This window comes from Schistocerca cancellata, chromosome 2, assembly GCF_023864275.1.
Source record: "Schistocerca cancellata isolate TAMUIC-IGC-003103 chromosome 2, iqSchCanc2.1, whole genome shotgun sequence".
Lineage (NCBI taxonomy): Eukaryota > Metazoa > Arthropoda > Insecta > Orthoptera > Acrididae > Schistocerca > Schistocerca cancellata.
Window position 1 is genome coordinate 221,666,252 of NC_064627.1, and position 18,179 is coordinate 221,684,430.

General features: G+C 43.2%; 1 protein-coding gene across 1 annotated transcript in view; it reads left to right on the forward strand.

The window, feature by feature from the left end:
* Positions 1-18,179, forward strand: part of LOC126161548 (protein Wnt-6-like) — a 651,979-nt gene that overhangs the window by 609,236 nt on the left and 24,564 nt on the right. The window contains exons 3-4 of the mRNA XM_049917481.1: positions 9,656-9,799; positions 12,151-12,166. Coding sequence (XP_049773438.1) covers positions 9,656-9,799; positions 12,151-12,166 — 160 coding nt within the window. The remainder of the gene's footprint in view (positions 1-9,655; positions 9,800-12,150; positions 12,167-18,179) is intronic.

The window sequence follows — 18,179 nt, forward strand, 5'->3', positions numbered from 1 at the left end:
CCAGCACATTCTCCATATCTCTCACCAATTGGAAACGCCTGGTCAATGGTGGCCGAGCAACTGGCTCGTCACAATAAGCCAGTCACTACTCTTGATGAACTGTGGTATCGTGTTGAAGCTGCATGGGCAGTTGTACTTGTACACGCTATCCAAGCACTGTTTGACTCAATGCCCAGGCGTATCATGGCCGTTATTACGGCCAGAGGTGGTTGTTCTGGGTACTGATTTCTCAGGATCTATGCACCCAAATAGCGTGAAAATGTAATCATATGTCAGTTATAGTATAATATATTTGTCCAACGAATACCCGTTTATCATCTGCATTTCTTCTTGGTGTAGCAATTTTAATGACCAGTAGTGTACAAGGCGTGGCGTAAGAAATGGAATCACTGCAATCACCACACATTCCCATGCCTAACAGAAAAATCGTTGGCATTCAAAACAGCTTACATTCATCTCGGAATAGTTAAATACAGGTACTGTACGGTTTTCAAGGGTATCTTGTATCGTTATTCGTACCCTTTCGCCAAAGCAGACGACAAAAGCTCAATAACATTGAGATTGGTGACTGTGATGGCCAGGGAAGATGCGTCAGTTGGTCCTCGTGCTCACAAAACCAATCCTGGACGACGCGGGCTGTGTGATCAATGTTCCGGTCGTAATAGAACACAGCATCATCATCGTGTAACAAACATTTTACCATGAGATTAGCGTGATCATCCAAAATAGTCACATGATCCTTGGCTATAATGCGACCTTACACAGTAACCATAGTGCTCATGGAATAGCGCGGTGTGGCTGCCCAAATCTTCACCGAATCCCCGCAAAGTCTTGGATGCGAGTTTATAGCGATAAGAAATACCTAAATGTCTAGTGAGATAAGTACAGGTTCTGAATGTAAAATAATGTGGGTGAAAGTACGCGTAAATGTTAAAGGTGCATCAAAAATGGTCGTAGTATGCTTTTATAGCCACCTCTGCCTCAACTACAGTATTGCTGGAGCAGTTGAGAGGGAACTTGGAGAATATTTCACGTAAATTTCCTGTTGATAGCCGGCTGGTGTGGCCGTGCGGTTCTAAGCGCGTCAGTTTGGAACCGCGTGACCGCTACGGTCGCAGGTTCGAATCCTGCATCGGGCGTGGATGTGTGTGATGTCCTTAGGTTAGTTAGGTTTAAGTAGTTCTAAGTTCTAGGGGACTGATGACCTCAGTAGTTGAGTCCCATAGTGCTCAGAGCCATTTGAACCTGTTGATATCATAGTCTTAGGTGGAGATTTTAGCTTGCCACTTATAGACTGGGAGACTCAAGTAATGAGCAGAAACAGAGAATCATGCGAAATTGTTCTGAGTGCGTTATCCAAAAATTACTATGTGCAGTTTATCAGAGAACCGACTCGTGAAGGCAACTTCTCAGACCTACTGATGACTAAACAGACCCGACCCGTACGGCTCAGCGTAGAACAGGGAATCAGTGATCATAAGAGAGAATAGAGCAGTAAATGGGAGTATAAAGAGAAGCGACAAGAGACAGATTTGAGATCATCTGACAGATCACGAAGATTTCACCACCAGCACTAACAATGTTGAGCATCAGTGGACAATCTTCAGCGGCATCGCACAATATGCTTTAGACAGGTATGTCCCGAGCGAAATAGTAAGGGATGGGAAAGACACGCTGTGGTCTGACATTCGTTGTAGAAAGCTTCACTGAATATTTAAACGTAGCCAGTGTCTCACAGACAAACAAAAACTTAACAAGCCAAATTCTTATCATAAGTTAGATTATATAGTGTGTAAGTCTAGAGACCGATGACTTCAGCAATTTGGTCCCTTAGGAATTCACACATGTTTGGACATTTGAGTATTACGGTATTGCAGTGCCCGTGTTTTTCACAAGTACGATACACGCGACAACTACAGCCGTTATGAAATACATGATATGTATTCGCAGTTGCGAATATGGACAACCATCAGCTGAATGATGGGATAACGACAATGAGAATTTGTGCCAGACCGGGACTCGAACCCGGATTTCCCGCTTATCGCTAGCAGTCGTATTACCAGTAAGCTAATTTAAGAAAAAAAAACGAAAACAAAGAAGAAAAAAAAAACGTTAGGCATGCGAGCACGAATCACAGCCAGACCCAAACTTCCCTGTGTCGTGAACATCCGTACAGCCATTATATACACTCCTGGAAATTGAAATAAGAACACCGTCAATTCATTGTCCCAGGAAGGGGAAACTTTATTGACACATTCCTGGGGTCAGATACATCACATGATCACACTGACAGAACCACAGGCACATAGACACAGGCAACAGAGCATGCACAATGTCGGCACTAGTACAGTGTATATCCACCTTTCGCAGCAATGCAGGCTGCTATTCTCCCATGGAGACGATCGTAGAGATGCTGGATGTAGTCCTGTGGAACGGCTTGACATGCCATTTCCACCTGGCGCCTCAGTTGGACCAGCGTTCGTGCTGGACGTGCAGACCGCGTGAGACGACGCTTCATCCAGTCCCAAACATGCTCAATGGGGGACAGATCCGGAGATCTTGCTGGCCAGGGTAGTTGACTTACACCTTCTAGAGCACGTTGGATGGCACGGGATACATGCGGACGTGCATTGTCCTGTTGGAACAGCAAGTTCCCTTGCCGGTCTAGGAATGGTAGAACGATGGGTTCGATGACGGTTTGGATGTACCGTGCACTATTCAGTGTCCCCTCGACGATCACCAGTGGTGTACGGCCAGTGTAGGAGATCGCTCCCCACACCATGATGCCGGGTGTTGGCCCTGTGTGCCTCGGTCGTATGCAGTCCTGATTGTGGCGCTCACCTGCACGGCGCCAAACACGCATACGACCATCATTGGCACCAAGGCAGAAGCGACTCTCATCGCTGAAGACGACACGTCTCCATTCGTCCCTCCATTCACGCCTGTCGCGACACCACTAATTTGCTGGGAAGTGGCGGTGCGGTCCCCTACGGCACTGCGTAGGATCCTACGGTCTTGGCGTGCATCCGTGCGTCGCTGCGGTCCGGTCCCAGGTCGACGGGCACGTGCACCTTCCGCCGACCACTGGCGACAACATCGGTGTACTGTGGAGACCTCACGCCCCACGTGTTGAGCAATTCGGCGGTACGTCCACCCGGCCTCCGCATGCCCACTATACGCCCTCGCTCAACGTCCGTCAACTGCACATACGGTTCACGTCCACGCTGTCGCGGCATGCTACCAGTGTTAAAGACTGCGATGGAGCTCCGTATGCCACGGCAAACTGGCTGACACTGACGGCGGCGGTGCACAAATGCTGCGCAACTAGCGCCATTCGACGGCCAACACCGCGGTTCATGGTGTGTCCGCTGTGCCGTGCGTGTGATCATTGCTTATACAGCCCTCTCGCAGTGTCCGGAGCAAGTATGGTGGGTCTGACACACCGGTCTCAATGTGTTCTTTTTTCCATTTCCAGGAGTGTATATTTCAGTACTGGGGAAAATTGCTTGGCCGGCATCACCGGATAAATTTATTTATTTATTATTTATCTCTCAAGTAAAGACCTGCTGCCTTTTTTTATATAGCAGGTCGTACACTGTGTGATTTTACATATTATAGCGTACGTATTCAGTTTCATTAATAGTAAATTTTTCTTGATGAAAATCTTACAAAAGGATAGAATAAAAAAATCACACACACACACACACATATATATATATATATATATATATATATATATATATATATATATATATATATATACTATGAGATCAAAACTATCCGGACACCTGGCTGAAAATGACTTACAAGTTCATGGCGCCCTCCATCGGTTATGCTGGAATTCAATATGGTGCTGGCCCACCCTTAGCCTTAATGACAGCTTCAACTCTCGCAGGCATATGTTTAATCAGGTGCTGGAAGGTTCTTGGGAATGGCAGCCCATTCTTCACGGAGTGCTGCACTGAGGAGAGGTATCGATGTCGGTCGGTGATGCCTGGCACGAAGTCAGCGTTCCCAAACATCCCAAAGGTGTTCTGTAGGATTAAGGTCAGGACTCTGTGTAGGCCAGCTCCTTACAGAGATATTACTTTCGTGTAACCACTCCGCTACAGGCCGTGCGTTATGAACAGGTGCTCGATCGTGTTCAAAGGTGCAGTCACCATCCCAGAATTGCTCTTCGACAGTAGGAAGCAAGAACGTGCTTAAAACATCAATGTAGGCATCTGCTGTTATAGTGCAATGCTAAACAAGAAGGGGTGGAAGCTCCCTCCGTGAAAAACACGACCATACCATAACACCACCGCCTCCGAATTTTACTTTTGGCACTACACACGCTGGCAGATGACGTTCACCGGGCACTCGCCATACCCACATCCTGCCATCGGATCGCCACATTGTGTTCCCTGATTAGTCACTCCACACGACGTTTTTCCACTGCTCAATCCTCCAAAGTTCACGCTCCTTATACCAAGCGAGGCGTCGTTTGGCATTTACCGGTGTGATGTGTGGCTTAAGAGCAGCCGCTTGACCATGAAATCCTAGCTTTCTCACCTCCCGCCTAACTATCATAGTACTTGCAGTGGATCCTGATGCGGTTTGGAATTCCTGTATGATGGTCTGGATAGATGTCTGCCTGTTACACATTACGACCCTCTTCAACTGTCGGCGGTCTCTGTCAGTCAACAGACGAGGTCGGCCTGTACATCCCTGTGCTGTACATGTCCCTTCACGTTTCCACTTCAGTTTCACATCGGAAACAGTGGAACTAGGGATGTTCAGGAGCGTGTAAATCTCGCGTACAGACGTATGACACAAGTGACACCCAATCACTTGACTACGTTCGAAGCACGTGTGTTTCGAGGAGCACCCTATTCTGTTCTCTCACGGTGTCTAATGACTAGTGAGGTCGCTGATATGGAGTACCTGGCAGTAGGTGACAGCACAATGCAACTAATATGAAAAACGTATGTTTTTGGAGGTGTCCGGATACTTTTGAGCGCATAGTAAATATAGCTAGCTTTGATAATGATAATAAATGAAATACGAGTACATACAATATGTTGTGGATGTATTGTAAATTGAAATTAAAAGTGTATTTAATGATTTAATGGAAGAAACAAGAGATAGCAATTTGACTTACATGTAATGTGACAGTTCTTCCCTCTATACCTTCTGCGTGTGCGGTTACGTCTGTTACGTATGTTGTCTTGCCGTAGTAATACTTAATTTAATGTATTGATCAGTTAGGATAAATCTGATATTGCAGTGTCTTTGTTGTTCAGAAGAATGATGTAATGGGAAATCTGGATTCGAATCACAGTCCACCACAAACTTTCGTTGCCCTCATTCCATTATACAAGTGATGGTTGCCCATTTTCGCAGCTGCAAATACATTTCATAATGGCATTGAAACAGAGAATGACATAGAAAAGGCCAGAATACTAAACGTCTTTTTTCAAAACCTGTCTCACAGATGAAGATCGCACTGTAGTTTCTCCTTTAAATCGTCGCACGTTCGACAGAATGACAGACAACGAAATAAGTCACCAAAGGATAGAAAAAGAACTGAAATGGCTCAACACAGTGAATTTCACTCGACCTGATGGGATGCCAGTTCGATTCTTAGCAGTGTATGCGAAAGAACGTGCCCCTCTTCTAGCAACAGTGTGCCTTAGGTCCCTTGAGAAGCGAAGGTTTCCTTGTGGTAGAAAAAAAAGTGAAGGTCATTCCCGTTTTCGAGAATGATCATCGAAAAGACGCACAGAACTATACCTCTGACGTCGGTCTGTTGCAGAATTTTTGAACATGTTTTACGCTAGTGTATTGTGACACTTATGGAAACCGAAAGTCACATCTATAGGAATCAACAACAAACAACGATCTTTGGAAACACAGCACGCTCTGTACTCCACGGGACCCAGAAAGTAGTACCTAGGTGCCCACGTTGATGCCGTGTTCCTTGACATGCGGAAGGCATTCGATACAGTTCCGCACTGCCGCCTAATGAAGATAATACGAGAGCACGGAATGTGAGTTTCTAGCAAACTAAACAAGGTACGTCATTCTGAAAGGCAGAAGTCTTCAGGCGTAAAAGTAACTTCGGTCATACAGCAAAGGAGAGTTATAAGACGACTGTTTTCACAATGTCGGATCTCCCATTACGATTTTTCGTGGATGATGTTGTTGTATACAGAGAAGTTACGGTGTTAAGAAATTGTAGCGAAGGATCGACGCCTGCTGCCGGAAATGGCAATTGATCCTAAAAACAATGTAACACATTGCTAATAGACTGTAGGGTCCTTCATTGTACTACAACGTGACTGCAGAACAATCAATGAATGTAGTTAGTTTCTTTAAATATGTAGGACTACGCGTACGGCGGGATTTGAAGTGGAACGACCACATAAAATTAATTGCTAGTAAGGCAGACGCTAGAATGAGATTCATTGGAAGAATCGTCGGGAAATGTAGCACATCAACAAAGGAAGTAGCTTACAAAACAATCTTTCGAAAAATAACTGAATATAGGTCGTCAGTCTGGGATCTTCAAATTCAAAATGGTTCAGATGGTTCTAAGCACTATGAGACTTAACATCTAAGGTCATCAGTCCCCTAGACTTAGAACTATTTAAACCTAACTAACCTGAGGACACCACACACATCCATGCCCGAGGGAGGATTCGAACCTGCGACCGCAGCAGCGCGGTTCCGGAATGAAGCCCCTAGAACCGCTAGGCCACAGCAGGCGGCCACAGACAAGAAGTCAGCTCTACTGAAGGATTTTATTTGACTCGTGGGAGACTGTTGCAGAAACGCTGAAAACCCTAGAGTCGTTGACGCTGTAAGATGCATGCCATATTTCCCGCTATAGCCTACTTATGAAGTTTCATGAACTATTCTTGAAAGAGGAAATCGGGGTGAAACGTCCCCTTAGGAAAATTATACATGACTGAGCTTAAACTAACACACAATATTTTTAGCGCAACGCAATATAACTTTCAAAAATACCTACAAAAGAATGGCCCTGACTAACATTAACCTATACCTTTCACAAATCACTTACCTCACAAAAATTTCATTATTCGAACTACTGCAATACAGCAAGCGCCACTACTGCCAGCTAAATAAAATATTCAAACTACGGAAGGCACTAACTACTGATAGGCATAGTTAGCAAATGAAAGATTTTAATAGAGAGCAAAAAATGTATTTACCTTAATAATCATAATATATATAGCAGTTCATGCCATCCAGTATTACAAATTTCAAAACTCCGCCATCTCTCTCGCCACATCCACCACTGCTGGCGGCTCACTTCCAACTGCGCAACGCTACGCGCTGTTCACATCCAGCTGCCCAACATTACAATGGCACACAACAATTCAAACTAGCCACAGACTGCACACAGCACAGCCAGTGATTTTCATACAGAGCGCTACGTAACGTTGCCAATAAGAAAACATAAACAGCCTACTTACAGGGGATATAAAATAGCTTCGACGTGATGACCGCGAAGACAAGATTAGACAAATTACGGCGCGCACAGAGGTATTGAGACAATCTGTTTTCTAACGCTCCACACACGAGTATAAAGAGAAGATACACAGTAGAATGCGATGTACCTTCTGCCACACACTTCACAGTGGTTTGCAAAGTTTGGAAGTAGATGAGATAATGACAGTGACCTAGCGCGGAATATCTGCAGCAAGTCACATATTTAAGGGTGTTACTAAGGAACGCATTAAATGGCCCACCATGTAAAATTTGTGATAGGTAAGGGAAATGAAGATTCAGATTTGCTTGCAAGGGTTCCAGGAGGAGTGCAGTGTGTCTGTAAGGCAATTCGCACACACCACAACAGTGTGACTACGACTAGAGTATTGGTACAGCGTTTGAAGTGCTTATGAACTAGACATGACCAGCATTCGAGGGAGAATGTGTAACAGTTCTGCTGCTACCATAGTGTATCTCGTATAGGAGTCTCTAAAATAACATAGAAGTTATTGGGACGCGTATAGAGACAGTCAATCATTTTTCTTTCATTGAATAGGCGTGTCCTGCAGCACGGTAATTCGTTAATAATGGATCGAACTATCCTCTGACACTCAATTTACTATAAATTTAGGTGCAATATAATTAGATTAAGCTGCTCTATACAAAATACTTTCTACTATTTCCGCTTTATGTTCGACGCTGCTGATAGTCGAGAACCAAGATGAAGACGTAAATCGTTCTTGACGTTAACTTAAAGTGTATTTTCCTTCAACAAATTTATGCACTCGTGCTGAGTCCAATCTTCTGTGTGGAGTTATTTTAAGTTATTTCTTTATTACGTGCGAAATCTGATAGGTGATGCTGATATTAACAGGTTACTGTCGTTCGTGATGTTACTTAGTATTGAAACACTGAAACTTTCTGACCATTGAGGGTAGTCATTGTTGACTTTTCTTACGAACATGAGTTTTAGGTTGGCGTGTTGGGATTGTTGGCAATTGTGACGTCCGTTACTTTATTTACAAAGGAAACGCGTAATTAGTTGTCTCTACTTCTTTAAATTTAATAGACGAAAACCAAAAAAATAGTGATTTGCAAGTAGTGAACCTGTGGACATCACAACATCTTAATAGGACATGCAGGAAATTAATTCTAACTTTTGTGCAAATCGATATTAATGCACAGTGGTGTCTGCCACGTTAATTTCAACATGTGACTAGAAACGTTTAGAATCTGCTCGGGAACGTTACAAGGCCTATTGAAAATGTGTCATGTGAGAATCTAAGCTTCCACAGTGAATTTCATTGGTCCGATTTTCTCGGGCCGTGAACCGAGTAGCAGGGTTGCCTTGAAAAAACGTTTCGAGTTAACTAGTCGACATACTCAGGGGAACTGTCGTTTTCCTTTCGGGTGTGAGCTTTCATAATTACTGGATTGCAGTCTGCTCTGGTGTAAGGGAATCGAGTGGGCCAAATGGTTCCCACAGAAGAGAGTATTCTGATCTGAGGTGGTTATGCGGGAATTGAGTGTTGAGTCCCGGTGCTATTTGGACATTCTGTCCGCTGGCCTCACCTCTCTCTGAGACAGAAGTGTTCTTGATTAATTTGAGCTAACGCCTTATTTCATGCGGAACGTAGTTGAAAATTGCTGTCAAGGTTGATGAGATCGTCAGTTATTCTTGTTTCCACCGCCTATTTGACGACAAAGTTACGGAACGCCTTTGCACAGCACATTGCCTATGTCTATTCAAAAGTCCGCCCGTTATTATCTAGACAGAAGAGACTGCCGTCCAAGAGCTATACATCGCCTGAAGGTGAGTAAAAAACTCGTAGGAACGTTGCTACCACTGGACGCTGCCGCACGGCTGATACCCCGAGAAAATTTTAACAAAATATAATTTGTGTAAAAATTTTGTTATTCATTCTCGGGAACTAAAGAAGGTATCACCACCACAGCTCATGAAGGACGAGTTAAAAATATGTTATTAACAGTAGAAAAATGAACCTCGGTGTGTAACCTAGAAGGCTGTGGGAGGTCGAATACCCTGCAGAGTGGCGTTACTCAGTCGCTGCCGTCTGGAGTCGTATACAGTGAGGAGTGCGTGTGGGAGGTGTGCCGCGTGCAGGGCCAGTGGTGAGCCGTGCGTGTGTTTGCGTTTCAGACACGCGCGAGACGGGCTTCGTGAACGCCATCACGGCGGCGGGCGTGACGTTCGCCGTGACGCGGGCCTGCTCCATGGGCGAGCTCATCGAGTGCAGCTGTGACAAGGCCATCAAAGGTGAGTGCGAAACTCCTCTATTTAAATGTGTGAACCTGTACTTAAATCGCTGAATGACTGAGAAGATGAAATTCTACCTTATTTGATTATGAAACAGCTGAGTAAAACTGAACGTACTGAGTCTACATTCTCTTTATTTTTCTTATCATGTCAACACTGACCCACAATAGTCAGGTGCAACGCAATCTGACTGATCAAAAAAATTACAACCTGACTTCAAATAATTAATTCAAAATAATGGCCCTGACTAAAAAGAAATCTTAACAGTAACCTATACATTTCAGTAAGCACTTACCTCATAAAAATCTTCATTACGTGAACTACTGCAACACAGCGAGCGTCAATACTTCCAGCTGAATAAAAGATTCTAACTACTAAAGCCACTAACTTCAAATGGTTCAAATGGCTCTGAGCACTATGGGAGTTAACATCTGAGGTCATCAGTCTCCTAGAACTTAGAACTACTTAAACCCAACTAACCTAAGGACAACAGACACATCCATGCCCGAGGCAGGATTCGAAACTGCGATCGTAGCGGTCGCGCGGTTCCAGACTGAAGCGCCTAAAACCGCTTGGCCATAGCGGCCGGCAAGCAACTAACTACTACCAGCCATGTGGTTAGCAAAGGAAAAATTTTGTTGCAGACAAAATAATGTATTTTTTACCTTAATAATGTGACATCCAGTTCAAACACGAATAAAAACCATCATTGACATCCAGTACAAAGATATATTATCATGAATAATTTTCGAAGTCTGATACTTCCAGATCGTTGGCCTGGTCTAACACTTCAGACCTCTACCCCCCATCTAAGCTAACTTTTCACATTTAACATCCATCACTGCTTCACCTCCAACTGCCTAACAGTACTTCCATCACTGTTGGCGACTAACTTCCAACTGCCCAACACTACTGGCGATTAACTTCCAACAACGAGTCAAATCAGCCAAAGAGTCTCTTACAAAGAAAGCGCTGTCAGAGATCCTATTCAAAGCGGTACACAGCGCTGCCAACATAGAAGCAGCCGACTTACAAGTGACACGACTCACCCTACCCACCTAGTGGCTGTGGTGCTGCTGTGGTAAATGGAAACTCTAATCTCGTCAAACCTCGGAATGTCCATCGGAGTTACGAGGTGTGGTCTTCAATCCGAAGACTGGTCTGAGGCAGTTTGCCATGCTAGTGTACAGTCTGCGAACCCTTTCATCTCTGCATTAAGCACTGTAACATACGTTCATATGATAACCTGCTTACTGTAAGCAAACCTTGGCCTCCCCATGTAATTTTTAACCCCACACCTCCACCGTACACAGAAACACACACATATAGACACACACACACACACACACACACACACACACACTACCCTGCATTACCAAACTGACTACGTCATGATACCTCACGATATAACTTCAATTTCCTTCTTCGCCACGACATTTCAAAAGGGTATATTGTTTTGTTACATCGTCTATATTTTCACTTCCGCACATGGCTGCAAACCAGACAACTAATTTCAGAAAAGGCTTCCTAACACAAAATTCATATTAAGTATGTGTCGCTAGTCTTGATATTGCCAGTCTGCATTTTATGTCTCCTCTTCTTCGACCATCGTCAATTATTTTGCTGCTTATTAGCTAAACTGGTCTACTACCCATATGATCTCATTTTCTAGTCTAACTCCCTCAGCATCCCCTGATTTAATTTGACTACACTCTATTACCATTGTTTTACTTCTGTTGATTATGTTCTTATAACCTCTTTTCAAGACACTATCCATTCCGTTGAACTACTCTTTCAAGTACTTCCCCGGCTCTGAGAGGATTTTTATAGTAAACGTCAAAATTTTAAATTCTTCTTGCTGAACTTTAATCCCGTTTCCAGCTTCCTACTTAGTTTCCTTCACAGCTAGCTCAAGGCACAGACTGCCAAACGTCGTGGACAGATTGTTAGTGCGTTTCACTCTTGTCTTTCTTACTGTCATCCTTTATGTCCTCCCAGATAAAAACGTTAGTCTGATTTCTGTATAAATTTTAAATACCCTTTCTCTCCCAGTACTTTATGCCTGATAATTTAGAATATCAAAGAATGTATTCCAATCATCGATCTCTAAAGCTTCCACTAAATCCACCAATGTTATAAAAGTAGCTTCCTCGCAGAATAAAACAGCACCGGACAGTAACTCTAACTCTGAACTTTGCCTTTCGTAGATAATGCCCTTCAGAATGAGCTATCCAGGCAGGTCCCAGAACATCCCTTTATTGCCTTCCAAACTTCACAGAAGCTCTGCAAACGTTGCGGCACTAGCACACCAGGGAAAAGAATACCGCGGAGAAATGGTTCAGCCACGGCCTACTCTGGCAATAAATTACAAAATACAGCACATTCCGCTGCAAAGTGAAAGATTCATTCAGGAAATAATTCTCTAGGCTGCATCGAAGTTATTTCTCGACGATATCCTTTTTACGAAGAGTTCTAGTGCAGAAATGAATGTAGGAAAGCTCCTGTGAAGTCATAAAAATTGGAAAGACGTACTAGAAATATTAAGTCGAGAATGAATAGCCCAATCGCTGAGAACATTTGCCAGAAAACGCAGTGTTATCGTCTCGAGTCCAGGTCTGACTTAGTGTTTTAATCAGCCAGGAAGTTTCAAAACATTAATTTTAAATTAACAACAGCCTCAGTTGCAATATTTACCTAGATTTCAGTTGGGATAACCGAACCTTCTTCGGAATAAACGGAACTACGATTTGTCCATAATGGACAACGTCAAAAACTAAATACTATAATATAGCAATACATTGTCATATTGCAATAAATTATCTGGGAAACAGCTACGGTCGCAGATTCGAATCCTGCCTCGGGCATGGATGTGTGTGATGTCCTTAGGATAGTTAGGATTTAGTAGTTCTAAGTTTCTAGGGGACTGATGACCTCAGAAGTTAAGTCCCATAGTACTCAGAGCCATTTTTGAACCCACTTCGCGGCCGCTGTACGGCAACAACGGATGTTGTACTGGAACTGGCTATAGCCTCGAGAGCGCATGCGCGATAGCGTGTCATGCGTACCTGTTAACACTGGTACTAACATGTACTACTAAACTTAAATACTGTGAAACGTATCTCTTTTACTGAACAAGTGCTCATATCTCTTAATTAGAAGAGATTAGTTTCACGGGATCGAAGATGAATAAGTGCTCTTAGCTGTTAAGGTACGCATTTTAGAGCCCATGTTTATTAGACATTTTCTGTTTGTAGTGACGCGTGGTTTTAACTGTATGCGTTAAAGCCATTAATTTCGAAACACTCTCTATTTCCAGTAGTATACAAATCGGAAAGCACGGGATATTTTGGCGTCTTTGATTCCACTAGATCATTGAATACACAAGCAAGTGGATATCCACTTGCAGTATCACGGTCATTGCGTTCCTCGCTAGCTTCTGTTTCAAATGTGTAAACTATGTGTTCTGTTCTGTGACTTAAACATCTGTTTCCAGTGTAACTGCCGTTGTTCACAATGGGTGACTAACGAAAGAGCGTGAACGCTGTCTACAAAACCACATATCACAATGGAGAATTTCATCCAAACTCGTCATCTACATGACTTGCTACTAGGAAAAAATGCTGTAGAGGTGACACAACACCAGAAACTACAGGTGTGGAGCTGTGCTTGGGAAGGCGGTGATAAGTAAAAATGAGCATAGGTTTTGAACACCTCAAGTAATTTACATCAAACTTGATACTAATATAATTTACTAATTGAAATAAAGTAGCATGGGGTTAAAAACCTTCGCTCCTACAGGGTCGAGTGGTGCTGGAAAGCCGGTGACGTGAAGGAATGCAGCAATATTCGGGAATGCTTGGAGCAATTTGAGTGAAAATGAAATACGTATGACACACTGCCAGTAACATGTATTAGAACCCACAAGCGTGGGGTGAGTTTGGTGTTGTGGAATTAGGTCCAAAGTCGATTATAATTGCCAGTATATTTACCTTAAACCTATGCTCCGTCACACTCTGCAAGACGGCTTGCAGTGTGTAGAAGTAGACGTAGTATGACACTGAAGAGGATGCACGAACCAAGAGGTACTGAATATCTGTAAACTGTTATGAGATTCATCCGACCTACGCCAAACGATGTAGTAAATTTTCTCAACACTTCATAGTAAATCCATTCGGTTAAAAGGTGCCCGAGAACACGCGTCTCAAAAAATAAAAAAATCGTCTCGTTATACTAACAACTACCCTTTTCGGAAGATTTCATATGCTCCACCCTACTTCAAGGAGCACCTTACAGTGCACGGCAGGGATAAAATGTGTTAACTACCCCTCCCCTTCACACCAGATTTGCGTCTCCAGTTCGTCTTTAATGATGCCGCAGTCGGGAGGACGTTAAATCTTCATCTTCCTTCTGCTCGTCTGCATTTGCGCTCACCTTCTCATTCCAGAGAAGTCTTAGTTGCGATCTACACATTTCATACCTCTGTTTGCCTCCTGACTTCACCAGTGCATGCACACTGCACTATTACTTACAGTTTCATCCAACAGAAATGTTTACTTCAGTCACATTTACTCCTTATTAATTAGAAAGTTATCCATTCACCCTGCAGATGCATCTCCGGCGCCAATAGTCTGTGCCTTGGATTGAAATCATCTTCGCTCATGTACAGGTTTCTTTATTCTAACCAGGGCCTGTACGTTCAGAAGCTTTGACTTTGCTCACATCTGGGTACAATAGGAATGACTCCACATCGAGAAATACTTTCTCTCTCAGAGTGGAGACATTCATTCTGCCGGCTAACCTTCAAGCCAAGCTATCGGAAAGTCGCTCTACCGCGAAGCCACTTTGCATTCTCTGCGTTGAATAGTACTGTCACTTTACAACGACCTATAGCCTTACTACTGTCTCTGTCAAAGATTTCATCTGCGGATAAGGTGCCCGACACGCTATAATGGCCGTTCGCCCTTTATGAATGCTATCTGATATACGTATTCATGCACACAAATTGTACACGTCTTCTTACAACCGCGACGGCTAACTGTCAGCGGAGATATATGGTCGCGATACGTGCGACTGGCTGTAAAAGAAATGTTTGTTCTGTGACGCTGCTGTTGCATGGCAGAGTAAGGTATAAAGGACAGCATTCGTAATGAGAAAGACATAAATAAACGTCTAGAAGGATAGTCCGAGTGATTTTCGTAGGAGGACAGTACATAGAAAACCTTTCCCACAAATTCTCATTCGTCTCCGCCACACACCGTCAGGTAGCTTGCGGAGTATGGATGTGGATGTAGAAGGCGTTGGTCAGAATTTCTAGAATGGTATTTACTCTAACGTCGGAGTTCTCAGTTAAATCTTCATTTACGTCAAAGTTCTCGACCATTTTCGGATCAAAACTGGACACATGTCTTTCCGATAAAGCTTAACGTAATGCACTCAACTCTACCTTACTTGTCTCCTAATGTTGTCTACCCGAATCCCATTAGATTATTCCATTTTCCGTGAACTGATTATGTCAACTGCCCGTTTTAATTTCAGTTTTATGACAGATGCTATTACATTCTCAAATTCTCAGTTTTCTCTTACTCTGTTATTGATCTTCATGTCCCTACTCATTATATTTGAAACGCTTGTTTCTATTTACTGCCTGGAACAAATTAAGTTTTGGTCGAAATACCTATATAATAGTTCATAAATCAATGGAACATGTTTTAAACGTAGGAAACAGACTGTATGTGATCTATCCGGAAGCAAATCTGTGCTTTCAGAACACAAATAAATAGGATGATAATAACATTGCAGATATATATGTATTTAGAATACGGGAAATAAGAAATCTAAAATGTAAACGATAAGTGTGATTTCAGAATTGATCTGTGTCACTCTTTTAAGGTCCATGAATTTCACTGGAAGATGGTTGTGTGGCTGAGGGCATCCACCTATTCTACATGTTATTTACGTGGAGTAGTTCATCTGCAACGCCCCAGTAAAAATTGTACCATTTCATGTCAACTTACCACTTACACCCAACCTTCATAATTATTGTTGGATGTATTGCAGTCTGTATCTTTCACAGTTTTTACCTTCTAAGGCTCTCTCTGCTACCATTTCCTGATGGCTTAACACATAGACTATCGCCCCATCTCTTTTTACATTCGGTGTGTTGCACTTCTACTTTCCTAGTCGATTTTTCGGAGAACCTTCTCGTTTCTTATGTTGTAAGTCCACTTCAATTTCAACAGCTTTCTGAATATCTCATATCAAACACTTCGATTCTCTTCCTCTCCGATATTCCCACAGTCCATGATTTACTCCCCTACAATGCTCTGCTCTCGTAGTATCTTCTCACAAATTTCTTTCTGAAATATCGGCTTGTGTTGGATACTGTATAGTAGGCTCCATTAAATGACAAATGCTCTCTTTCCCTGTGCCAGTCCGCTTCTTATATATTCTTTGATTCGTCCACCGTGTCTTATTTTGCTTTCACCGTAACAGAGTTCCTATGGAGGCCTGATATTGATAATTTCTGTTCTGCTACTCATAATTAACTTGGTCTTTCTCTGGTTTACTTTCAATCCGTATTCTGTGCTTCTTAGTTAGTTTATTTCCTTCAACATGTCCTATAATGTTTCCTCACTTTCACCGAGGCTAGCAATGTCCTCAGCAAATCTTGTCATTGGTGTCTTTCCACCTTGAATTTTAATCCCACTCCAGTAGCTTCCTTTCATTTCTGTCTTTATTTCTTCCGTGTACTGGTTCAGCAGTAACGGAGGAAGACTGCATCGCTGGCTTCTTTTTAATGCGAGTGCTCTTCCGTTCTTAGTGTTCGCTCTTTAATCGTATATACTGGGTGATCAAAAAGTCAGTATAAATTTGAAAACTTAATAAACCACGGAATAATGTAGACAGAGAGGTAAAAATTGACGCACATGCTTGGAATGACATGGGGTTTTATTAGAACCACCCCATATTGCTAGAAGCGTGAAAGATCTCTTGCGAGCGTCGTTTGGTGATGATCGTGTGCTCAGCCGCTACTTTCGTCATGCTTGGCCTCCCAGGTCCCCAGACCTCAGTCCGTGCGATTATTGGCTTTTGGGTTACCCGAAGTCGCAAGTGTATCGTGATCGACCGACATCTCTATGGATGCTGAAAGACAACATCCGACGTCAATGCCTCACCATAACTCCGGACATGCTTTGCAGTGCTGTTCACAACATTATTCCTCGACTACAGCTATTGTTGAGGAATGCTGGTGGACATATTGAGCATTTCCTGTAAAGAACATCATCTTTGCTTTGTCTTACTTTGTTGTGCTAATTATTGCTATTTTGATCAGATGAAGCGCCATCTGTCGGACATTTTTTGAACTTTTGTATTTTTTTGGTTCTAATAAAACCCCATGTAATTCCAAGCATGTGTGTCAATTTGTACCTCTCTATCTACATTATTCCGTGATTTATTCAGTTTTCAAATTTATACTGACTTTTTGATCACCCGGTATAATGTACTCGGTAAAGTCTCATTAATGTGACCACCGCCTGTGTTCGACGTCAACCGTCAATAACCACTAACAGACAGAAGGTGGTTGCACTAGCAGTGAAAAGTGTATAAAACGTTTCGGGGGACACGAAAAACAGTGCAGTCGTTGTCATAATGCGGAAACGGAGCGATTTTTCTGTCGTCCATAAGGTCATGATTATTGGTTTTCGGGCGCAAGGTGGAAGCATTTCCGAAACAGCTAAGCTTGTAAACAGTTCATGTGCTGCCGTAGTTAAACTATACCATGCATGGCCAAATGGTGCAATCCAAACCCAGCGCAGAGGCAACTGCGGTGTATCACCGGCCATAGATGACAAAGGTGAAAGACGCTGCCGCAATGTGTACAGGCGAACAGAAACTATTGAGCAAGCGACCGTTCAGATGAATCAAGAGGCTATCAACAGTGTCTTCTCAACCTATGTTCAGCCAACGTTGCTGCGTATGGACCCCTACAGCAGGCACGTGGTTCATGCATCTGTGCTGACAACTGTTCCGACGACAAAGGGTGGAATTTACACAACAGTACCGCAAGTGGACGTCCACTGACTGTCAATGGATGACCTTTTCAGATGAATCGCGTTTTGTGCTCCATCGAAGAGATGGCTGTTACCCCGTACGGCGTGAAACGTCTGAAAGCAAACACCCTGCAACAATCATCAGAAACGTTCAGACCAGAGGCTTTACCTGGATGATCTCGTCATTCAGGAAGGCACAATGAACGTACACAACTGTGTGTCTATCTTTGGGAACCATGTCCACTCCAACATACATTTTTCCTCGGCACGATAGCATCTACCAGCAGGACAATGCAACGTGTCAAACAGCTTGCAGTGTACTTGTGTGGTGCGAAGAGCACCAGGATGAGTTTACT